Here is a 26,830-nt window from a genome sequence, read left to right on the forward strand (position 1 = left end):
TACTTGCGCAGCTCCCTCCATCCTTCAGGCAGCCTCCCTCTACTTCTCTGACCTTCCTAATCTTTCAGACGCTGCTTCTGGTCTTTATTTAGTTGTGGAGTTTGTTCCGGGAGGCTTAGAATCACTCTCTGATTTATTGACTTGAATGTGGATGATATCTAGTTGTAACTGTGGGACAGGGGAACTCAGTTCCCCTGAAAATTATCTTTCAATTCATCAATATCAACAAAGCATCATTGAAATTCTTTATGTAGATTTGCGGGCGATTTATATAGTGCTATCAGTTGTATTTAAATGAAGATACATGTTAATTTATGTTACAAAACATGTAATATCACTATTACTAATTTGCATAATGAAAAGCTTCAATTTCAACATGACTTCTTATGCTTGCCACCTTTGTGACCTAGGTTATAGGTCAAAAATAAACTTTTTTTAATGTTTTGAATTTTTAGGTTTAGTTTGTTCATGTGAAATGTGATGTTGATAGAGGTGACAATGTAAATTACACTGTCACTTTTCTTTGATTATTGAGAATTTGGTAAGCATTCCTTTTGTTTTAAAGAAATTTTGAATTGGAGTTACTACTCCAGTACATTTTTATGAAACTCTTTCACTATTCAGCCAAAAAACTTTGGCAGCAAATGTACATGCAATCATTAAAGTCATTGCCTTCTACTTTCTTCAGTGGTTCCATAATCTTGACAGGATTCATAGCATTAGTTTGTAAATGAACAAGTTTAACCACCAAATCCATGAAACTTTGTATAGAGTCTGACATAGTACTACAATGATACACTGTACAGAATCCCACATATAGTAAAGTTCAATTTAAGAGACATGAATATGAACAAATATAAATATAAATATGACCAGAAATATAAGTAGACACATTTTGGTAAAAATTCCTTGTCTTCTATTCTAAGATGCAGAGTAAATAAACCGAGAAAAAGATATTATAAGTCATTGAATATTGGTGACTGTTCTTTGAAGGTTCTAATTAGAAAGTCAAAAGTACCACCTAGAAAAAGCCCAAGTTCTACTCTGATTTCCATGTATTCCCTAAAAATAAATTTAAGTTGCACACATCTCTTCTGTCAGATGAAATACAGTTGGCAATGAAAAACAAAAGAAAATCCGGTTCTTTTACCAATTAGGTAACAACCGTTAAATTTATGGCAGTAGGAATACCTTAAACTCTGAAATTTCCAATTTCGTTGTCTTTCGTAATTCTGATTTGCAATACAAACTCAAAACTGGGATTGCAAAGTGTACCATCATTCCTTCAATATTCTAAAATAAAACAATCTTATTCCATGCATTAGCTTATTGCATTGCTTTCTTAGTTTAACTTGATTTATCATATTCCTAGTGCAAAATAATTTCTTCCTAACGATTGAATTGTATCTTGGTTTTTACTCTGAATTTGGATATTTACATTAGCTCAGCTCTTTTGTTCCAAACATTTTATTGAAATCTGAAGTACCTGAAACAGAAAAGACACATCTCTACCCTTAAAGGGCTCATGGTGTAATAGCCCTTTAAGGGCAGGTGGGTTCTATGATAGTTGTTACTGGCAGGTATGCAGTTGGCCTCTCTCTTGTCACGATGAACTCAAGCTGGTCATGGCCAGAGCTGGTGATGCATCCAGAGACAGGCCAAAAGAAGCCATTATCGTTTCTAAGCTTGAAGGAATGAAAGAAGGAGACTGGGTCATACAAATCTAGGAAAACCTGGAGCTGTAGAAGAGGCACTGCCCCAAAAGAGGAAAGCCCTGAAAAGAGCAGTTTCCTCCCAGAACCTTGGTGAGGCAGCAAGCAAAGTGGTTGGGGTTATGGGCGGAAATACCCTGAATGATTTTTCCTCCCACTCTCCAGTCTCCTGCTAGTGTCTTATATTTGCCAAATTGAATTGGAAGTCGGAAGCTAATGGAGTCTGGATGATACATTCTGTAGAGATCCTCAGAGTTGAGACCATTCTTTAAACAGTGGGGTGATGAAAGAGTTCAGAAAGGAAAGACGTGCTTAGATTCTTTTTTAAACAGAAGTTGTTGGTAACATTGATTGGAGTAGTGCATCACTTTGTGCATGGGAACATTTTGTTGTTGAAATACTCTTTAAGTGACGAGTAAGGAGCAAAATTAGGAAAAACAATAAGGAAGAAAGATTATATAAGTCAGTAGGATACATGGATGCGCAAATGCAATGCAATTTGATGATTAAGTGGAAACACAAGGTGAAAACTGAAGAGGCACTAAAGAGCATCATTAGTTTTTAACTTGGAAACCTGGGTTGTCAGGAGTCCAGTTAGGAATTTTCTGTGGAAACAGACAAAAGATGCCGATTTTATTTTTGAGTTCTTTAAGGCACCTAGCAGACATCCATATAGCTGTCCTTCATCTCCTTAACTTGAACTTAAGATCTTTGTTTTGCTTCCAGCTTTGGTGAATATGCTTGTCATAAATCATCATATAAGTTTTAGGTATAAGATACAGTGGTTCTATAATGTATATATTCACAATGAGTACCACAATAATATTAGTTAAGATACCCACCATTAGGATCTTTAACTGTTGGGCTCAGCCTTCTTATTTTGGCTTCATTATGAGCCTTCTCTCCCATCCATCCAACAAATCTGTTCTCAAAATATTTCATGCCATGGTGCTTTTATTCAACAGTTGTCTAACCTTTGAAACTGACTTGAAAGCTCTCCTGGGAGACCTTTTCTGGTACCTCTCCCTAGTCTGATTCAGGTACTTCTTCTCTGGATATTATCTGTATATTACAGTATATGTTCCAGAATACCATCCATATTAATATACTTGTCTAACTAATTGATGGTACTATAGATATCTCAAAGGAAAAGGCATTGACTAATTTTACTGTTTTAGTCAAAACCTAGTGTAGGGATTATCACTTAGCAGGTGACTTGTGAGAAAAAGTGATACCATCAATGATGAAAAGACCACAAAGATGAAACATTTAATATTTAGTCCAAAGGAGAAGAGTCCTTATAAAAGAGAGCTGAAGGCAAAGCCAAAGGAGATTGGTGACAATAATGAAATCTTGAGGATATAATTAGTTTTCTTTCCTAAGCTGTTATTGATAGAACTGTAATGCTTTTATGAATTATTTCCTCATAGTTATAGTCTTAACTCATGCACAAATATGTAACTTTTATTCACTTTGGATATATTTGACATGAGATGTATGAAACTCCTTGGGAAAAAAAAAAGAAGTAAGACAAATAAAAATGTTTTGTCCTAGAATTTGAGGGAAATCAGTAGGTTTAAAATTAGAATTTCTCATATTCCATTTAGAGTGGAGATCTAAATTTCCTTCCAGGGATTACTTCTCAGTCTCTTAGATTAAATACAAAGTTTTCTAACCAAATACAGTCATGATGTTGGCTAGGATATCATCAACTCAAAATAGTACTCTGGAAAAGCTTTTAGTGAGTTGATTAGAAAAAGTGTAGATTAGAGAAAATTATTTAGTTTGTTATTTTAAAGTATTAAATCAATACTCTTTATCAACAAAACTTATAGAACATATAAATATGAATGCCTCATAGTTCCAGTCAATAGAATCATCATATTTCAAAGCCCCATCTAAAATGAATGGACATGGTAAGCTTTTTAGGAGATGGAAATATCTGGTTCTAAATTATCCTGGACTTCATCACTGTTGACGGTCAAATAAAAAAAGAATTCCCTTTCAACAGTGCTTAACTGCTGCTGTAGCTTGTATTGTTTTCTATCATCACTAGTATTGCCTTTAGTTTCCAGTTTGACATTCTGTACTCACGTCATTAGAAAAACAGAATCAGCCACAAAACACTGTGGTTTGTGCCTGTTTACATTTTTAAATCCTTCTTACATGATCTACATCTTTGGTATATTCAGAATTCAGATCGGCCTTTCTGTTGCAGACCAGCGATGCTATAAATAACCAGTAAAGGCAATTGCTGGTGAGTAATGCCGTAGAATAATGTAAAGGTCAAAGTATGATAATTTACATTCATCCTTAACAAAGTCTCCAAGGCATTGAATACTGATATTAAACTCTGGTGGGCAGAGCGTGAATCCCCTTAAGTAAATGTGAATGTGAGGAGGTTAAAAACTAAAACCAAATTATCTGCTCTTTCAGTGAATGTCTAAATCTAAGGGTCAGCTTTCTGTGTATAACACAGGAGGACAGATAGTTTTATACATCATTGCTGTTAGTTACTCCTGCCCTATGCCTAATTTAATCTCTGGTTTAATACAGCACGGCTGTTTTCAAAAACATGGTGCAAAAGTAGAACTGTTTCAAATCACAAGTTTCCAGTTGTGAATGTAGAAATATAGGAATAATTTGCCTTTTTGGCATGTGACACTTCTTTTTTTCTCCCAGACCCGGGAAATATTGAAAGAATAAGAATCTGACTGGAAAACCTTGATGCGTTTGCATCAATGTGATTGTTATTTACATCTGACAAGACAATATATTACCTGCTAATAGACTGTACATTTCTTTTATTCCCCTACACTAGCAGGTTTATGCTGGTTTTAGATTATAGAATAAGCAATACTAGTTTTCAAATAATATCTCGATTATAGATATTGCTTTTTTAAGACAGTGCTATATCTCTGCTCCCTTCAATTTCTCCTTTGGCTTTCAGTTCATGTATTCCTACAATGAAATTAACTGGCCCACTAATATGAAAGGAGGTTTGAGTATAACTGTATTACTTAGTCATTCATTTTCATGTCATCAAGCCTGTAGGAAATGATAATACTGATGATTCTTTGGGTAAATTATAGGAGATATGTGGGTGTATTTGTGTATGTAATATTTAAGATAAAAAAGTCTTTAAGTTTTCTTTATATTGTTATGGTAAGAGAAGTAAAATGAAACATTGGAAGACATTAAATATTGGATTTGAATAGAAACTAATGCTTTTTTAAACAAACAAAAACTTGAATTGGCATCCTGCTAAACTAATTTTAAATTTTCTTACTGTGGTAAAATATATGTAAATAAAATGTCACATACATAACAAGTATCTCTGTTCTCAACATCCTTGACCACAGTTATTTTCTGTTTTGTTTTTGACAATAGCCATCTTATGCATGTGAAGTGGTTTTGTGGTTTCATTAGCATTTCTCCAAGGATAGTGGCATTGACCATCCTTTTATGTGCTTCTTGGTAATTTGCACCCCTGTTCAGGTCCTTTGTCCATCTTGAAGTGGGTTTTTTACTTTCTTCTCCTCGGTGAATTATAGGAGTTCCTTATATATTATGGATTTTAATCTCTTATCAGAATATGATTTGCAAATATTTTCTGAAAATTCTGTGGGTTGAATATTCACCGTGTTGGTCATGATGCACAAAAGCTTTAATTTTGATGTAGTCCAGTGCCTTTATTTTTTTGTTGTTTTCTCTTTGCCTTTGGCGTCACATCCTAGAAATGGTTGCTAAATGCAGTCATCAGGTCTTTCCCCTCAGTTTCTCCTGAGAGAGTTTTATAGCTCTTACATTTAAGACTTTGATTCAGTTTCAATTAATATGCATATGACATATACTGATACATATATACATATCATATGTATATGATATAGACTGATAGATATCAGTCTTGAAATCCATCCTGATATTACTTTGGCTTTCTTATGCTTATAGGTTACCGGTATTCCTTTCATGGCTATTTACTTTCAGTCTACATTTGTCTTTGTATTTAAAGTGTGCCTTGCCGATAATATATAGTTGTTTCTTGGTCTTTTATTCTAACCAACAATCTCTGTCTTTTGATGGACTATTTATTCCTACATTTTAGGTATGTATTTATTGATATGCTTATATTTAGGTTTTTATTTTTCTATTTTTTAAATGTGTCTCTGTTTTTAAAATTCCCTGTTTTTTAAAATTTTAATCCAAAAATTTTATCATTCTGATATACTTTGTCCTTTATCTTCTTGCTATATATCTTTTAATTTTTATAGGTTGATCTAAATGTTACAATAAATGTCTTAAATTTGGCCGAGTGTACCTAGTTAATATTGAATTAGTCAAGGTTAAATCTAGGGACTTTAGTACTCTTTATTTCTGTTTACTCCCACTTATTTTTAGTGTTATTATTGTTATATATTGTCAATATAAACTATAAATCTATCAAAATGGTATTATTTTTGCTTCATTCAGTTGTGTCTTTTAGCAGTATTAAGAGAAAAAAGAATGCACACATATATATATATTTATTACATACAGAATTTAAAATATATAAGTATAAGTAAGGTATATACATTATATATACAATATACATATAATTTAATATTCAATCTCAGTTCCTAGCTGGTGTTATTTCATCAGTTTCTAAAGATATTTCTTTAGCATTTATTTTAATAAAGGTTTGTTGGCAAATGATTCTCCCTCTTTTCTCAATCTAAAAATTTAGGGATTCCTGGGTGGCTCAGTCGGCTAAGCATCTGACTTTGGCTCAGGTCATGATCTCATGGTTTGTGGGTTCAAGCCCTGCGTCAGGCTCTGTGCTGACAGCTAGCTCAGAGCCTGGAAACTGTCTTCAGATTCTGTATCTACCTCTCTCTCTCACCTTCCCCTGCTCATGTTGTCTCTCTCTCTCTCTCAAAAATAAGTAAAAAATAAAAAAATTATTTTGCTTTCAGTTTTAAAAGAAGCTTTACCGGGTGTAGAATTAATTTTTCTGTTTGTTTTTATTCAACACTTTGAACATATAATTTCACTGTCTTCAGTCATTTCAGACAAAGTATGTATTGTTGTTCATATTGATGTTTCTCTTTATGCATCATTTTTCTTTGTTTTCTTTGTTTGCTTACAAGATTTTCTCTTTATCTTGGCTTATAACGTTTTGGCTATGGTGTATCTATTATTAAGCTTACTAGATCCTTATTTGTTGTCTACCAAACTTAGGAACTTTTCAGTCACTATTTTTTCAAATATTTTATCTTTCCTCTTCTCTTCTTCTGAGATTCATTTATCAATTTTGGATTGTTTCATATTGTGTTACAAGTATCTCATGGTGTTAATTTTTGTCAGTCTTTTTATCTTTGTGATTCTTGAGGTGATAACTTCACTGATATATTTTCATGTTTACTCATTCCTCTTTAGTGATATCCAATCTATTTTTGAGCCCATCTTATTGTTTAATTTCTATTATTGTAGGTTTCAGTCTCTGAATTACCATTTGGTTATTTACTTTAAAGTTCCTGTTTTACTCCTGAGCTTGTCTATACATTCATTGATACCTAATGTTCTTCCCTTGGTTGAATATTTTTTTCTTTAGTTCTTTGAATGTATCTATGACAGGTGCTATAAAATCTTGATCTCATACTCAACATCTTGACCCACACGAAGTAATTTTCTATTGGCTGTTTATTTTTTAGCCCATAATGATCATACTACATTTTTTCTGTATGTCTAGAAGTTTTTGGTTGGAAACTGGATATTACTGATACTACTTTTTAGTGACTGGATTCTGTAATGTTCACGTAAAGATTTTCGTTTTCTGTTTTAATAGTTAGTTGATGTACTTGGCTCCAAACTGTAAACTGTATCAAGTGCACCATATGCAGCTACTCCTTTCTCTGTTGTGTTTTTATCATTTTCCAGTGTTGCTTTTTTGTGCATTCTTTCTTTATCTATGCTCTGTCAGTTTTAGGCTCTCTTTTCTGAAACTTCAAGTCCACAGGACATAAAGCTTTGTGCCTTCTGGTGTTTGAGTTATGTACAGTTAAAAAATATACTGTTAAGAAAAACCTCAACTTTGAAGATTGTGTCCACAGAGCTCTACTCTCTGAGCATAGTTTTTTCTCTGGTCTCTACCTGCATTTTGTCATGCTTCCTGTTGTCTCCCCTATACCTGCATAGCTTTGCTGTTAGGGTTTCTCCTGTAAATTCTCTTCTGAACTCTGATCTCTGATTCCTTTAGTCGATAAGGCTGTCATTGTGTCAGTTTTTGCAAACACCGCAAAAGGGTAACGAAGATTGTCAGTTTTCTCATATCAAAAAGATAAAACTCCCTGTCCTCACCAATCTGGGTTTCAAGTTTGTATGGGCATTGTGCTTTCCTCTGATTTTTGTCTGCTTTGGAAATGCTCCACTTTGTATTTTGGAATTAACTTTGTATATTTCATGCAATATTTACAATTGTTATGTCTGGAGAGAGGGAGTGCACAACCATTTTAATCCCTTCTGCTACTGGGATTTCATCTATAAGACATTTCAAAGTAAGTTTTGGCTGTGTTTTGTATTGATTTCACATTCACGTAATTTTATAAGCCCATTTCATAAAAGTGGAGAAAAACTGGAGAAAATTTTAGTGAGCAGAATCCAATTTGCTAGTTTCATTACATGGAACTTTCAAAATCTCCGTGAGGTTATAAGTAGAATTTTGAATAAATAGCCTTAGACATCAGTGCTGGAAAGATTGAGCCATTTTAAAAATCAGGTCAGATTATTAGTAAACGTATTTACTACAAACATGGCTATCTCATATTATTTCAGAAAATATTAAGAATTCCCTTTTAGGGGTGCCTGCGTGGCTCAGTCATTTGAGCATCGTACTCTTGCTTTTAGCTCAGGTCATAATTTCACAGTTCGTGAATTCAAGCCTTGAATTTGGCTCTGCGCTGACAGAGCAGAGCTGGCTTGGGATTCCCTCTCTTCCCCTTATGTATCTTTAGATTTTTCCTTTAGATACAGATCAGCTTTTGTATCTTCAGATTCTTCCCTTGTGTGCAAGGTGAACCCTGCTTCATTCTCTAGAATTAATGACAGCTTATTTCTTATAATTGATGATCTTAAATGACCTATCCTAACACCCAAAGTCCATGTTTTACATTACAGTTCACTTTTGTTATTATATATTCTATAGGTTTAAACAAATGCATAATTGCATCTATCCAGCATTATAGTACAATACAGAGTACTTTCATTGTCCTAAAACTCCTCTGTGCTCTGCCTCTCGATCCCTCCCTTCTCCCTACCAAAGCCCTGGCAACTACTAACTTTGTACTGCTTCCATAGTTTTGCCTCTTCTAGAATGTCATGCAGTTGGAATCGTACAACACATAGCCTTTTTAGATTGGCTTCTTTCACTTAATAATTAATATACACTTAAGTTTCTTCCTTGTCTTTTCATGGCTTGGTAGCACATTTCTTTTTAGCGCTGAATAATATTCCATTGTTGAATGTACCAAAGTTTATTCATTTTCTTACAGAAGGACATTTGCTTGCTTCCAGATTTTGGCAGTAATGAATAAAGTTACTATGAACGTCCATGCGCAGGTTTTTGTCTGGATATAAGTTTCATTTCCTTTGGCCAAATACCAAGGAGCATAATTTCTGGATCCTATGATCAGAGTGTGTGTATTTGTAAGAAACCTAACCAAACAGCATTTTAAACTGATTACACAATTGTGCATTCCCACCATTAATGAATGAGAATTCCTAATATTCCCCATCCCTAGCAGTATTTGATATTGTTAGTTTCTGGATGTTGACCATTTTAATAGGTAAACAGTAATATTGAATTGTTGTTTTAATTTGAATTTCTCTGATGACATGTGTGGGGCACCTTTTCATATGCTTATCTGCGACCTGTATATTTTCTTTCCTGAGGTGTCTTTTTAGGTGTTTGGTCTGTTTATTTTCTTTCTTTCTTACCATCTTTCTCTGTCTTCTCTGTCTTTCTTTTTTTTTTTTTTTTAAGTTTATTTATTTCCAAGAGAGAAAAAGAGACAGAGCACGAGTGGGCAGGGGCAGAGAGAGAGGAAGACACAGAATCCAAAGCAGGCTCCAGGCTCTGAGCTGACAGCTCAGACGCTTGTAACTCACAAGCCATGAGATCAGGACCAGAGCTGAAGTTGGATACCCAACCTACTGAGCCATTCTGGTGTCCCTCTTTCTTTCTTTTTTTGTAAAATTTGGCTGTTTTAATCTTTTTGTTTTTATAATAGAATACACACTTCTCCTGATGACAACAGGGGTGTAAGGCTGTTTGCTAGTATTGAGAACGACCTCAGTCATCGTGGTTTTCCTGATTGGTGTGTCGTCTTCAGTAATTATAAGGAGTTATTTGTCCGAAACTGTTGTCGAACCAGCAAGACTGCATTTATTCAGCTATCATTTCCAAGATCGTTGGGAACCTGGGTGTCTTTCCCCATGTGACCTTGCCTCCTTGTCCCATGAGGCCCAACTCCCTCACCTTCACCTCCGTGATCGTACCTTTGCTAACAATACCCGAAGTTGTGTATAGTGCAGATGCAGGGTTTCCTTTTATACCAAGTAGGGGCAGGCAAGAGGTGGCTTTCAATTCAGGGTGTGTTGAATGGGCCTTTTTGAAATGTGAGTCCATTAATCAAATGAATCATTCTTATTTGGGTGATTTTCGAGTAAAGCCATCTCCAGCAAAGCAAATTGTAGTAATCGTCCTCTTCCATGTTTTCTTCTTTCTCTTTCCTGTTTGAATACCTGTTAATATTTCTGTTTGTCCCCGGGCATAAACTTTGGGCAAAGGGAATTCCCATTTTCCTGCGTTCTCTTCATCTTTGTTTAATCCTGTTGGAAAGTACTTTAGCTGGGGCCTGTCCCTCCCTGTCCAGAAGGTATGCAGGTAGTGCTCCTTGTTGAGCCTTTGCGTCATCTTTTTGCTTGCCATTTCTCTTGTCATGCATCTTGACAGTCTTTTGCATTTGTATTCCCAGCTTGGCACTGTTTGATAAAATTTAGCTTTCAGACTAATTTTTTTTTTTTTTTTTTGGCCTTCTTTGAACTTTCAGGAGCTTTCTCCAGCTTCCTCCTTTCTCTTTTTCTCATGGTAATATAAGAGAAATCCACTGTACTTACAGTGTAATTCAATATGTTGCCCGCAGCTTCCTGGGAGTGAAGAAGCTCTCAATTTTTAGGTCTCATAGACCCACATGCTGACTCCACACAACCCATGACGGGAAGGAAACAGCTCTAAAAACCTAGCCCAATTAAAAAAAAATTAATGTGTTATTTATTTTTGAGAGAGAGAAAGAGATAGTACAAGCAGGGGAGAGGCACAGAGAGTGGGAGACAGGCTTCAAAGCAGGCTCCAGGCTCTGAGTTGTCAGAAGAGAGCCCTACCCAGGGAGCTTGAACCCACAAACCGTGAGATCCTGACCTGAGCTGAAGTTGGTTGGATGCCTAACCACCTGAGCCACCCAGGCGCCCCAAAACCTGGCCCATTTCTTAATCAGTCGTCTATTTCCTTATTGTTAAGTATTAAGAATTTTTTGTATGTTTTAACAGTTCTTATTAGATGTAAATGTCCCCCATAAGCTTGAGAAGAATGTATAGTCTTAGGTTATTGGATCAAGCAGTGTGTAGGCATCAGTTATATCCAGCTGATTAATGATGTTAAGTTCACCTTTGTCTTTACTGATCTTTTGACTGTGAAATGTGTCCTTTTCTGTAAGAGGGGTGTTGAAGTCTCTGACTATGATAGTGGATTCATCTGGGCTTTTTTGGTTTTCGTTTTTGCTTTAAAAAAAATTCTCTTAGTTTTTGCCTCACATAGTTTGACACTCTGTTTTTAAGACTCCTATACATTCAGGATTGTGAGGTCTTCTTGGACTATCGACCTCTTTATCATTATGGAATACAATTCTTTATTCCTGATGATTTTCTTTGCCTTGAAGCCTGAGACAAGCTATTTTTAAAAAATAGAACGTTCAATTCATAGTAACATGGGAATAAATTTTGCATTAATAATGGTCATTTCTGATAAAGTAGTTATTTTTTAATTTTAAAAACTATTTTTAAGTCTTAAAAATTTAAATTACCAAATGTTTGAAATTTAGGTCAATAAATTTTTATTAGAAGGTATTAATTAACTAGTAATTCTCAAAAATAAGCCTTCAGTTGTGTGTTTCATTCCTCACTTGACAAATATTTATCATGTGCCATACAGTTTTTTGTTGTTGTTGTTATTGTTGTTGTTTTGTCAAAGACATTAGGGATATGTGAGTTACAAAGAGAGAGAGAGAGTATAATGGAAACTGATTATGCAATTCCAGAATTATTTACATCAAATTCTGTGTGTGTGTGTGTGTGTGTGTGTGTGTGTGTAAATTGTACCCTGGAATTGTTCATTGAGTTTCTCAAATGTATTTGACTAAGAATTACAAACCGTAGCTCTCCCAGCCAACTCCTTTTTTTAAAATAGTAGAATACAGTAAAAAAAAATTCTACACAGTATGTAATAGAAAATGAGGTGTCAGAAAAACAAGTGTTAAAAAATTCTTTAATAAGTATTTATTTTCCACAGAGTGTTTATTTTAGGAAGAAGCATTAAGCTTGAATGTCTACTCTTCTTTTATTTTTTTAATGTTTATGTTTGAGAGAGAGAGACAGAGTGTGAGTGGGGAGGGGCACACAGAGGGAGAAACAGAATCTGAAGCAGGCTCCAGGCTTTGAGCTGTCAGCACAGAGCCAGACGCAGGGCTCAAACCCACGAACCGTGAGATCATGGCCTGCACTAAAGTCGGCTTAACCGATTGAGCCACCCCAGTGCCCCATGAGTGTCTACTTTTCTAAGTATTCCACATCTTGATTTTGCATCTTGGATTTGTAGGTATTATGTTAGCTGTTAGCATAAGTGGCTTTGAGGAGTGGGTCTTAAAACTTAGCATGTACCAGAATAAGTTGGAGAATTTGTTAAGCAGATGGCTGAGCTCTAGCCCAAAGTTCTTTTTTTTTTTAATGTTTATTTATTTTGAGAGAGAACGCAAGTGGGTGAGGGGCTGGGACAGAGGAAGATGCAGAATCCAAAGCAGGCTCCAGGCTCTGAGCTGTCAGCAGAGAGCCCTACCCATGGAGCTTGAACCCACTAAGTGCGAGATCAGACCTGAGCCCAAGTCAGACACTCAGCTAACTGAGCCACCCAGGTACCCTTAGCCCAGGGTTCTTGAGTCAGTACATATGAGCTAGGACTCAAGAACTAGTGACTAAAGTAAGTTCTCAGGTAACCCTGATGTGGCTGTTTCTGACCCCACAGCTAGAGGACAACTAGTTTAGAATATAAAATATGGGGAGAAGGACCTGACCTCAGTGTGGTCATGATTTTAATACTCACCAAAGGAAACAGCACTGGCAAGTTATTTTAGTTATCTGTAAAGTAGTAATGGTTAGAATCCTACCTTCTCAGATTTCTTATGAATATTAAATGACAAACCATTACTTAATACTCTCTAACTTAAAGGCTTGCAATTTAAACACTGATCTAAAAACCTCAAAAAATTTATGTATCTCAGAAACTAATGGTTTTTTGATCTAGAATCTGTTTTACAAAGAATATCATTACTTCAGTGAACCTTTAAAAATTCTGTCTTGAAAAGAGAAAGTAAATAAGTACAACTACATTATGTAATTTCTTCGGCTTTAAAATGTATCCATTGTTATTTTGTGTGTGCTTGTTTCTAGTTGCTTCACAAAGAGTTTTCCGCAGTGAGTGTCATACAATATTGAAACAGGAACTGTGGGGGCCTCTAATTAAAATAGTTGGCTTTGATACGTTTGATATTGAGTTTTGAGTTGGTAAAACCCCAGGTGGTTATATAAAATTTCAGCACATGTTGTTCATTACTCATATATATTTCATGAGACTAGGAAAGAAAAACCCAAAACCACTCTGCTAAAATTGTAAGTCCTTTTTTTAAGAATTGAGAAGCCTTGCACTTTAAAGGAGAACTTTGATATAGAAAAGCAAGAGTTTTCTAACCCGTTTATTTAATCTTCAGCAACAGATTCAAGAAATATTTATTGAGTACCAATTGAGTTTAAGCCACTTTACAAGGTTGTCTGGATACACAAGGTGATGTAGATAAATCAGTTAAAATCTGTGTCATGATGTGGATAGAATCTACTGGGGAATAAAGCTCTATATTCAGTGAATTAAAATGTAATGTGAAACATACATTTAAAAGTTATGTATAAGTGCTCTGAAATTCTTCCAGAAGGGGGTAATTTTGAATCAAGGAATTTTGAGTCTAGGCATCTAAAGAGGCTAGGAAATGAGAGTATGCTTGAGATATGTTGTGGATGGTAAGTCAAAGTAGGATAGAGGAAAGGCCAAGAGGAGAGGGTATAAGAGTACCCAGAAGAAAGATAGATATAAGGAAGACAGAGAAAAGAAAATGCATCATGTATTCAATTATTACACAAACATATACACTGGGTATGCATCTGAGTGTCTGAGTAAAGCAATGTATGAAAGTTTATTCCAGATATTTTTTAGACAGTTATTTATCAGATCCCAATGGATTGAGACTTTATCCACAGAAAATTGGTGAGCAAAGGATGGCCTGTGGGCCAATTCTGGCCCAAAGCCTGTTTTTTGCAAATACGGTTTTATGGGAACAGGGCTGTGACAATTCATTTAAGCAGCCCATGGATGCTTTCATGCTACAAAGACAGAAGTTTAATAGTTGTACCAGAGACCTTATGGCCCATAAAACCTAATATATTTACTATATGCCCTTCACAAAAAAATCTGACCCAGTTATGCAGCATTGCAATAGGGAATTATCAGTCTGTGGACTGTTAGTTACAAATACTTGATGATAGAGAGAGCTTGCACCAGAAGGCAGATTAATTCACTGCTTCCTTTATCAAGACAGCTGTGCTACGGGAAAAAAAAAATGTCAGCTGATCTGGACAGTGTGTGTAGTAAGTAGATATATATTTTACTAAATCTTTTTACTGTAGTCCAATGGCCTACAGCTTAGTTCAGGGGTCTTTGAGTTAGTAAGGATGTATTGAAGATTTCTAAGCAGGATGGTAAAATTAGATGTGTATTATAGAAAGAACCAATAAAGCCAAATAGAACCTTTTTTTCTTTTTGGTGCCTTCTACATCACTAAAGCATAGTATAGACAGCCATGTGTGGAGTTTTGGAATCAGGCAGACCTGGTTTCACAACGTGGGGAGTCAGCTAGTAAGATTCGACACTCAAGGAATGTTCCTTTTCCCTTAATTTATTTTCTAAAAATCGCACAGGAGAACTCTAGTGTGGCTTGCTTTGGAAGCCTACTGCAGCCGTTGGTGGGGCAGAGATTTTGTTCGTTTTCTACAGAGGAGTTGGTGGCGGGGGGTAAAGGGAGCAGTTAGTTTAACGCCACGAGAATGGCTCACTTACAGGTATGAAGGTGGTGCCATGGAAACCATTAGAAGAGCTGCATTATTGAGCACTTTGCATTTTCTGCTACTCATGAAGCTAGTAAAGTCCATGACAGCTTTTAGTAGGTGACACTCCTTAGGTATGCCAAGAAAAAAAAAAAAATAATAAGGCCTGTAGTATCAGAATGAACTAAAAGGTATTTTTGAACCCAAAGAATACGCCTGGAGAATATGTCCCTGATGTTGTATACGTGCAGGATCATAGATCAGTTTGCCTCAGCCACGAATAATTTGATTTGTCCATGCAAGGGTATTTTTTTCTTACTAATTTATTTAGGATGAATGCACACGAGATTCTCAAATAAGGGAAAGCCTTCAATATTTTAATAGCTTAACTTTTGTCAAGACTTTAGAAACTGGTTACCCTATGAGGCCTGGGAGATGTTTCAAAAAATAACACGGATGATAAGTAAGATCCCTTTTTATAATCACTTTTTAAATGGCTTGTACATCAACACCCAGTGTCTTTCCTTTTGCAGCTGCTGGGTGTGTAACACTTTCTTTGTCTTATAATACTTCCTATGTGGTTTATGATATGGTTTATTAGAAAATATATGTGTTTATAAAACATCCTACATCCTCCCTTATATGAAAAAGGACAGTTTTAAGGCCAGTAGAGAGATGCTGATATTTTGTGGGTGACAGCATTGTTAAGCGTGATCATTACTGCTTTGCCCGTTCCACCGGCTGCGTTGATGTCCTCTGCAGGCACATGCTTGGATAATCTCATCCAAAGCACAGGCAAGTGTTTGTATAATTCTTTACTTTTGTATTAGGAGTCGTGCATACACCATGTGCCCACAATTAATGCACATAAGATTGGGGACCATAGGATGCACTGCTACACTGGGACTGTGTTCATTATACGATGTGAAGACACAAATGCAGTTTTGTTGTTTGCATTTTTCAAATCTGTCTCCTGATAAGTGTCCCTTTTTACTTTTCCTTGCAGGTGGGGTATATTTTAGGGTTATAAACTTATAAGGAATTTATTTATTAATCTATATATGTCTTTGTGAGGGAATTGTATCGAGTTACATTGGATTGGGAAAATTAAACAGGAATAGTTTTTAATTGTGTAATTTCTGGGCAATTAATAGAGAGATAGCCAGTTGAAGAACTGTTGAGTAGATAATTTTATCATTGCCAGAATTCTGACTTTTTGTCACTTCATTCCTCCATGGTCTCCAGATATGTTCAATTTGTTTTTTCTTATGTTGTTTTTCTTCCCCCCAGCATGAAACACATTATCAGCTTTTCATGAATGATTTGATCTGAATCTATAGTTCTGTCACTCCATTGGTCTTTTAATTTCCACATGTGTTCTACTAATTTTAAGCTCATTTATTGTTTTTATCAAGTATTTTTTGAGGACCTATGATCCAGTTTCCTGCATAGGAAACAAAAGAGACATGGTCCCTACACACACACACACACTGTTGAACATTGGGCATAGTGCATGGTACATAGTAAGTGAACAATATGTGTTATATTCAATATATGTGTTATACATGCTTTCCTCCCATTTGTTAATGGTGATTCAGTGATGATTTTGATCATCATTTTGACATCTTTCTTTGATAAACAGAAATTCTTAATTTTAATATAGTCCCATTTTAAAATATTTTCCCCTGGTTAGTGATTTTTATATATTACTAAAGAACGCTTTCTTACTTCCAAATCATGAAGATGATATTAGGTTATCTTCTTTTTTTAAATGTTTATTTTTGAGAGAGAGAGACAGAGCATGAGCAGGGGAGTGGCCAAGGGAGAGGGAGACACAGAATCTGAAGCAGGCTCCAGACTCTGAGCTGTCACCACAGAACCTGATGCAGGGCTCGAATTCACAGACTGTGACCTCATGAGCTGAGCCAAAGTTGGATGATTAACCGACTGAGCCACTCAGGAGCCCCTATTAGGTTATTATAGAGAAGCTTTATTGTTCTACTCTCTACGCTCCAGATACAATCTACCTGGAATTTATTATTTTTTAAGACTGTGAAGTAGGGGAAAGTTTTGTTTATTTCCCCCCACATTGCTAGCTAGCTTATTCAGTCCACATTGAAAAGATTGTCTTTTCCTTCAATGCTCTGAAGAACCAGACTTTTCAAAATCAGGTGCACAAATACATGTGAATTGGTTTCAGGACTATTTTGTCCATTTATCTGGTCCATTTCCCCATCTTTTCTTAAGTGCCACTCTGTCTTGATTATTCTACGTTTATAATGAATTGATCTGTTAAATGCTCTAACTTTGTTTTTCTGTACATTAAAATTGGTTCTTTTTAGTAGTTTGGATTTCTATATGAAGCTTAGAATCTATTTGTCAATTTCTGGGAAGAAATGTTGGTAGGAATTGTTCTGGATTATTATAGATCTGGATTTCACCAAATCTATAAATAAATTATATATTCATTTCTGTTCTTGTTATCTTCAGGATCTTGGCATATTAAACACACAAGGAACAAAACTGGAGGTACTTACTTATTGAGACATAATTCAAATGAATAGTCCTGCCTCTTTTTTTTTTTAATTTTTTTTTAATGTTTTATTTATTTCTAGGAGAAAGAGAGAGAGACAGCGTGAGCAGGGGAGGGTCAGAGAGAGAGGGAATCACAGACTCTGAAATAGGCTCCAGGCTCTGAGCTGGCAGTCAGCACAGAGCCCGACGCGGGGCTCGAACCCACGAACCGCGAGATCATGACCTAAGCGAAAGTCGGACGCTTAACCGACTAAGCCACCCAGGCACCCCAGTCCTGCCTCTTAAAAAGAATCTTAATTCATACCCTCTGTGGTTTGTGGGACATTAAATTCTTTATTCTGTTAGCAGCAACTAATGACGTAAACATAATCACAAATCACAACTGTCATTTTATTAAATGCATAGGAGGGGCCAGGTACTGTTTTAAATGTTCCCTTATTTTATTTCTAATTTTTACTAAGACCATACATGGAACCTTTCATAAGAAGAAACTAACATGCTCAGCAGGATTAACTAACGTGCCTAATATTGTCTACCCAGTAAATGATGAGGCCAGAGACCAAACTCTGTTGTGGGCTTTGCTCGCCATCAAGTTCCCAGTGACTCTAGCAGGCAAGACTTCAAAGATTCACTCAACAACTATGTGCTGACTTAATGGACGCTTATGTCTTCTCCATCCATTTGTTACTAGGGATTCACATTTCTTTCCTAAAAAAAAAAAAAGGATAAAACTTTTAAAATAAAAAAGGTTTTAATAATTAGCAAATTTACATTTTATAGCATCTAGCATAATCTGTAGGTGAGAAAGTGGTAAGAAATCTAATCAATCAAAGAGTGCCAGAATGCCCAAACTGTGAGAAATCACCTCTTCACTTAATACCTCAGAAGTCTGCATATTACCTAGGTGTTGGTGATATTTTATTCTCTTTCTGGAATTTATTTTTTATTTTTTATTTCTAGGAGAGAAAGAGACAGCGTGAGCAGGGGAGGGTCAGAGAGAGAGGGAGACACAGACTCTGAAACAGGCTCCAGGCTCTGAGCTGGCAGTCGGCACAGAGCCCGATGTGGGGCTTGAACCCATGAACCGCGAGATCATGACCTACGCGAAAGTCGGACGCTTAACCGACTAAGCCACCCAGGCACCCCTGGAATTGATTTTTAAAGTGGAGGCATAAACTCTGTATTTTGTGGCAAGATTACATTGATATTTAATTGTTTCATTCTGATTTTTCTTCTTTGATTTGGAGCTAGGGAGGGAAAGATACATTTTAAAAATTATCTACAAGCTTATTAAAATATATTTAAATAAAACTGCCCTAAATTAATAGAGACTAAATTTGAGACTTGGAAAGCCTTTTAGACCTGTAAGTAGAACCCCAGGCCAGTTTCCTTTCTATTTTCCATGCTTTAATTTTTTATATATATTTTTCTTCTTTGGGTGCCTCTTCTAAACATATCCAGTCCTTTAAAAAATTTCTTTTTAAATTTGTGTGTGCGAGAGAGAAAGAGACAGCATGAGCAGGGGTAGGTCAGGGAGAGAGGGCGATACAGAATCTGAAGCAGGCTCCAGGCTCTGAGCTGTCAGTACAGAGCCCGACGTGGGTATCGGACTCATGAACTACGAGATCATGACCTGAGCCGGTCAGACGCTTAACCGACTGAGCCACCCAGGCGCCCCAAGAAGTACAAACCTTAAGCTTCCAGTTATAAAGTAAATAAGTCGCAAAGTGAAAAGTACAACTTAGGGACTATCGTCAATAATGTTTTAATAATATATGGTGACACATGGTGACTACCTATATCGTGCTGAGCACTGAGTAATGTATAGAATCATCAAATCAGTATGTGGTATATCTGAAACTAATATAACATTGTATGCCAATTATACTGCAATAAAAAATTAAATGTTAAGAAAATACACTATACAAAGCTGACCACGTTATTGTAAAAAAAAAAAAAAAACCCACACAACCAAAGTATTACAGATTACACTTGGTAAACTCAGCCTTTAGCGTAATTTGTGCACATTGTACCAACTGATACAGATATCCACAATCAAAATTGTAGAATAATTATTTTTTTCTTTTTTTTAACTTCTTTGAGCCATCAAATAAGCTTATTCACCACCATCCCTTAATTTACAAAGCCTTAGTCATTCATACACATTAGGGGGATCCACAATGTTCAAGGAATTTAAATAGAATGTATTGTACTAACCCAAGTAAACTACGTACAAAAAATATTCACATAAGGTGGTTCACCTGTAAGTCCTAGATTACCAGCTTCTGTGCCAAAAAAGAAAATAAAGAAAAATAGATTTATCAGGTAGTAGTTGAAACTAAGTTCGTGCCTGGGTTTAAATCTCTCTTGCACCCAAGTCAGCCCCACACAAATGTTAAATTTCTGCAACATACTCCCTTGATGAAGGAGGCCCATGGGGCACAAAAGATTTCTTTAAAATGTTCCCAAATAAACTCCCTTCCTCCCATGATCTCTCATGGAAACAGATGTGGGACCTCTGGGCAACTGGTGGCAGTAGATAGTGGCTCAGGCAGCTTATATTAGCCCACTCCCAAGTCCCACCTCCTGGTTTCCCTCCAGGAGAGAGGGAGACACAGAATCTCAAGAGGCTCCAGGCTCTGGGCTCCCAGTTTTCAGCACAGAGCCCGAGGTGGGATTTGAACTTGTGAACCACTCGTGGGCCGTAGTCACTTAGATGCTCAACTCACTGAGCCACCCAGGTGCCCCCAAGTAGGCTATATCTTAAGTGAACATTGAATACACTCCTTCCAAAAGGCATCCAAGGAGGCAAACCTCATCTGGGTGGGAGGAAAGAATTCCCACTTTCCTCTCCCAACGTCTCTGGGATGAGATGAAGCTAAGGCCTGAGACGTTAGTCCCAGTGCCCATAAAGGGGTCACATGGAGCGTCCTGAATGAACAGACTGTGGCAATCTCTTGGCTACAAGTAAGAGGCAGTAGAATAATATTTCTATTGAGGATTATGAGTTATCATTATGCTTTTTATAAAACATTATGCTTTAGGAAAAATTACAGAACAATAAATTGTGGTCAGTGATGGACTATATAAAGTGTACCCAAAAAATGATGAACTCTATGATTCTTTCTTTTATTTTTAATCTGATAAATGCTTTGTACTTTCCCCCAGAAATACCACAGATGGCTGGTATCTCTATGCTGATAGCTCAAATGGAAAATTTGGTGACACAGCTGATCTACTCACTCCTGTTATTTCACACATGGGACCGAAATGTACTCTGGTGTTCTGGACTCATATGAATGGAGCGACGGTTGGTTCTCTCCAGGTATTACTTAAGCAATTGCACTTTTTAAATCTCCTGTATCAAAATTCATACTGTACAATCAAGTGTTATTACAATATGGCTTGCTAATAAGAGAAAATGGGTAATTGTCAAAACCTTACTCATTTCAATATGATTGATCAAAAAAAAAGAGCTTTAGCAGAATGGGACCTGAAAGGCTAGTAGGATATTGGTTTCACTGTTTGATTTATGGTTATTATCTTTACTAGGAGGTTACAGCCTCTGTGTCATATAGTTTTGTACTTGAAATGTTTCATGTAAATTTTAGTGTCAGTGTTCTAAGAATACCAATGTTCTGAGAATAGTGCAAATGAATTAGACACACATTGGTGATGTTGGAATGTGCACTCTTCATAGTGATGGTAATGCTGCTACATTTCCCAGTTGTCTTCTTTCAAATTTTGTCTTTGAAAAAACTGTTCAGAATTACTGTTTCGTCTGTTTCAAAGAGTTTCAATAATCTCACAGACAACTGCAATATAACATCACTCAGAGTTCCTATTTTTTTGCCCATTGTACCAGCACCATCTTTTATAGGAAAAAATCCATATGGGATCACTTATCAAACCCAGCTATTTCTTTCTAGTGCTTTTCAAAGTGGAATGATTCTTTATTCTTCTCTAAGCTGTTATTGCCCTGATGTTTCAAAATATAATCTAATCCAGTATGTAGAATCCACTCATTTTAGATTTGTTTAATGTTAAATATGTATATTTGTTTTAATATCATCAATATTGTGTTCTTTTAATTGCATCCTAATGGTAGTATATGATATCTATAGGTCTCATTGTTTTTATTCCCTGTGTTATCAATAAATATTTTGTGAAGAGAAATTTTGATGGTGTGTAAAATACTGTTCTCAAGTCAGTTTTACTTGTTAGTTTTTCATCCTTTGGTATTTCTTGCTGGAATTAATTTTACTATGATGATGGCTCAGTTGTGATTTTTTTTAACAGAACATTATTCTGTTCACATTTGGACATTGGTTTTCTTTTGTAAAAAACACCATCATCGCTGCCACCACCAACAAAATTACTTCTCCATTTATCTCTCCATTTTTGGATTCACATCAGCGTGGACTCATGGGCTCCTTTTGTATTCAGTTTATTATCATGTATTATTATTATTATTTATTGATTGTTAACTTGCCGCAGATTTGCTCATAGGATACTCTTTAAGCTGACTTCTGTGTCTCTTTGACAAGCTCATCAGTCTTTGAGCATTTTCTTCCTGTCTGTCTAAGAAGATGTTCCAGACTTACATTATTTTTATTCTGTTCCATTCCTGGAGTTAACCGTTTTTCCAGAAGGTTGTGGTTTCTTTTAGAAGACCAAGTTATACAAGCAAAACAGAGAATCTCAGTGCACGTCCCTAGATCCTGTTTTTCCATAGAGGGCGTGCCTTATAGAATATATGAGGTTTTAAGTAATATGTAGAGTTGCATCATTATACAAAACAAGCCAACTCCATTTTTAAACATCTCCATTTGTACTGTTTCATAGCTGATGCAGCATTTTCCAGGAAACCGTGTCTGAAAGATAAATCCCAGAATTCTAGAATTGTTTACCAAGAGCAGTTTTAGACCAGGGATATCTTACTAAAAGCAGGCACAGAAAAGGGCCTCCCCTTGTCAAATAACAATCATTTTGTTTGCCAAGAAGTCCATGTTTAGCATATTTGCCAAGAGTTTACGGTTAGGTAACAGGCTCCCCAATAAAAAGAGAGAAACAGACTGCAGACCCGCTGCTTAGCCACTTCTTTCTCCATACTTTGATTATAATGTTAATATTAGGTGCTCTCGCTCTCCATTTTATCACTGTATTAATCTAAGATTTTCCCGACTATATTAAACATTTATTTTCCCAAATAAGTTTTTTTTTTATTTTTTAAATATTTTTATTTTATTTCTAGGAGAGAGAGAGAGAGACAGCGTGAGCAGGGGAGGGTCAGAGAGAGAGGGAGACACAGACTCTGAAATAGGCTCCAGGCTCTGAGCTGGCAGTCAGCACAGAGCCCGACGCGGGGCTCGAACCCACGAACGGCGAGATCATGACCTAAGCGAAAGTCGGATGCTCAACCGACTAAGCCACCCAGGCGCCCCCCCAAATAAGTTTTAGATAAACATATTTCACAAATACAAGTAGTTTTTATTGTTTGCTTATTTAGCTGGAAATATAATCGATTTGTATATCGGTTTCAGAAGAATTACCTTGTTGGGGGTGCCTGGATGGCTCAGGTGGTTAAGTGTCCGACTTTGGCTCCAGTCATGGTCTTACGGTTTGTGGGTTCAAGCCCCATATTGGGCTCTCTACTGACAGCTAGCTCAGAGCCTGGAGCCTGCTTCGGATTCTGTCTCCCTCTCTCTCTGACCCTCTCCTGCTCACGCTTTGTTTCTCTCTGTCTCGCAAAAATAAATAAAATGTTAAAAAATGTAGAAGAATTATCTTGTTCATTATAGGTAAGACTCCTTATTAGTAATGATTTAGAAGTAAACTTGTTTGTATATAAGTATGTGCATGTTTAATAATATAAAAGCATTCAGGAGTCTTATGAATTAAAGTCACAACTTATCTATTCTTTTACATTGACTTTTTAAAAATGAATTTTGCAAAACAATCAATACAACTTACTGCAGGGTTTTCATTAGAAAAATGAGAATTATTTAACTCGTATTTTATGATTAAGATTAATTAAATGACAAATTCTTTTTTTCAGGTATGAGTTTGTATTAGTATGTGAAAAATTATAAAATATTAAAATGTTATAAGTAATTGTTATAAAATAATTAAAATAATATGTGTGATGTTATTTTTGTGCATAGAAACATTTGTCTTAGTGATTTGTATACAGAGTGCTATTCGTATAAAGATCTGTTTCCCATACTTTTTACAAGTATTCATCAAGGGGTGCCTGGGTGGCTCAGTCGTTTAAGTGTCCGACTTCGGCTCAGGTCATGATCTCATGGTTCGTGGGTTCGAGCCCCACGTCGGGCTCTGTGCTGATAGCTAGCTCAGAGCCTGGAGCCTGCTTCTGATTCTGTGTCTCCCTCTGTCTCTGACCCTCCCCTGCTCACACTGCCTGTCTCTTTCTCAGAAATAAATAAAACATTAAAAAAATTTTTAAAGTATTCATCAAAAGTGATTTTTATTTTTTTAGAAATTGTATTTTCTTGACCTTGATAACATGTTGCTTTAACTGAAATTATATATATAGCAAAACTTTGGTGATATTTTTGTTAGTCTCATATTAGAAATTCTAAAAGGTCTGGAAACTCTACTTCTATAACAGTTTGTTAATTATACTCCAACAAAAATAGCTGCTTGAATTTAATTATACATAAAGTGATAATGAAACCATTAAAGGTTACCTCCACTTTCAAAAGGCAAAACCTTCACAAACCCTTTACCAGAATGATTGTTTTGGTTGTACACACTGTGGTTTTAAAAAGGAATGTTGTGAAATAATTAAATTAGCCTTCTAAGTCATTTACTTTAAAATGTGGAATTGTTCAGCACATCCCTGGTTCTCTTCACTTACTCTCTTGTTGGCTCATTTTGTAGCATTCTAGAAGGAGAGCCCTGATAATTCGTCTGCTGAGACAAATCTGAATTTCCCTTTAGAATAAGGATATAGTACCAAGGAGAATTTGAGGTTTCAAGGCCTGTTGGGTAGGGAGCTCTTACCATCACAGCATGAGTCAGTGCCCACTCATACCGCCCACGTGTGCTGTTAAAAATATTGAATGGCCTCCACTAAAACACCACTGTGCCCATTGAACCTAAGAGGATAAGGAAGTAAAGTCATCCTGAAAAATGCGCTTTAGTAAGTAGTAAGTGCTTTTCATTCGACACCACGAATATTATTTAATACATAAAATTCCAATTGTTACTGCCATCAGGTTTTTAAAAGCTAATGTATTTAAGAGCTCTTAATTGAATGTTACCCAGAGCCTTTGGACTTGACTGACAGACATTCATGTACACTTTTATTACACAGAGCTTGTGTGGTACCCTTGAGACATGTTGCTGTATGCAAAACAAAGACATCTAATGAAAAGCATCCCCTACTTTTCTCTAAGGGAATTCATGTTGATATTAAAAATTTAAAAAAAATCACTGGGAAAATTCTAAGTGTTTAACATTTATCAAGACAATATTGTAATACCTCTTACTTGATTTATCTCTGTAGGTACTCAGCAAGAAAGACAATGTTACTTCTAAATTGTGGGCTCAAAGTGGACAGCAGGGTGCACAGTGGAAAAAAGTAGAAGTGTTTTTAGGCGTTCAATCACATATACAGGTTTGTAATCCAAGTAGTTGGATGATGAAGAAGTTCTGCTGACTTTTTTTCTAATCCTACTTTATTTCCTCCGCTCATGGCTTTCTTGCCCTCCCATGCTCTTCCTGATGTGTTGGATGAATGCCTGCCTGCATTTCCAGGAGGAATTTGAAGTTCCAGTTGTCCTAATTCCTCCTAGTTAGACACCCGTATTCTAGGAATATTGAATGCCAACCACGCTCCACTTCATAATCAGCCTACCTCATATAAAGAACACCTCCCCTAACAAATATATTTTCAGAGAATTGTGGAGCAATTATGTAAATTTATTTGAAACTTAACTAAAAAGACAGGCATTTGAAAGCACATTATGTTGTTGAACCTTATTAGAGATAATAGATTTACATAATTCAAAAATATTTTGGGGAGGAAATTGTGTGATGCTATATTTGTCTTCATGGAGATTACGATAATATTAGGAGGATAAGACGTATATGTATTTAATAATTAAAAAAAGAACAAGTAGAACATAGATTAAAATGCTTGAACTGAAGATAATTACTTGCCAAGGTATTTGGTATGGGTTTTGCTTTTTATGGATTATCAGGAAAATAAGAGCTCATGGATGTGTGTGTGTGTGGGGGGGGGGGGGGGCAGAAGATGGGTTTTCTTGGAAGATGAAGCTTAGCTATTAAGATTTTTAAGATCTGGATCTGGAGAGTGAGAATTCACAGGTATTTATGCTGGGAACATTTTCTTAATCTTAACTGCACAAAGCTTAATCTCATGAATTTAAAACCATTTATCTCTAAATAGAAGATATAACATCTTGCTAATTATTGTGTTTCCAGTCCTTTGCGTAAGTAGAAATAGTAGCCAGTTCTCCTGTGAATAGTCAGTAAGTACAGTCATGTGCTGTGTCTGATAGATCGGCCCTGCTCACTTCCAGCGGAAGCCCAGGCTAGCTGCAGCTGTCTAAAGGCATTGATGCAACATTGTCCCCAATTTCTTGGAATGACAGGTGTTATAAATTCCCTATATATTTTTTAAAGTTTATTTATTTTGAGACAGTGCAAGTGGGGGAGGGGCAGAGAGAGAGAGAGAGAGAGAGAGAGAGAGAGAGGGAATCTCAGGCAGTTACTCCACTCAGTGCAAAGCCCAATGCAGGGCTCAAACCCATGAACCATGAGATGATGAGCTAAGCCAAAGTCAAACTGTTAATTGACTCAGCCATCCAAGTACCCCATAAATTCCATATATTTTTGACCTCTCACTGGAGTCCAGTTTTCTTATGAATCATTTGTAGTTAATTTAGAAAATTGACACAAATTAAGTTCACCCTAAAGATGTAATTATTGGACCACAATTTCATATTACACAATGTGAAATTTAATATTAAAATGATTCTAACTGTTCAGTCTCCAAGATATTTTAACTGAGGGTAGAAGAATCCTCAGCAAGAACATGTAGAAGGTTTTGCTGCTGCCAGACATAGGCTCTACCTCAG

At 36.1% G+C, this 26,830-nt stretch overlaps 1 protein-coding gene and 1 pseudogene across 1 annotated transcript in view; one reads left to right on the top strand and one right to left on the bottom strand.

Annotated features, from left to right (window-relative positions):
- The window catches only part of MALRD1 (MAM and LDL receptor class A domain containing 1), an 800,662-nt gene that overhangs the window by 304,409 nt on the left and 469,423 nt on the right, over positions 1–26,830 (top strand). The window contains 2 exon segments of the mRNA XM_039216734.1: positions 20,871–21,027; positions 25,234–25,344. Of these exon segments, the coding sequence (XP_039072665.1) occupies positions 20,871–21,027; positions 25,234–25,344 (268 nt within the window).
- LOC120219854 lies at positions 10,378–15,935 on the bottom strand (annotated as a pseudogene).

Source organism: Hyaena hyaena, unplaced genomic scaffold, assembly GCF_003009895.1.
Source record: "Hyaena hyaena isolate Hyena2069 unplaced genomic scaffold, ASM300989v1 scaffold_656, whole genome shotgun sequence".
Lineage (NCBI taxonomy): Eukaryota > Metazoa > Chordata > Mammalia > Carnivora > Hyaenidae > Hyaena > Hyaena hyaena.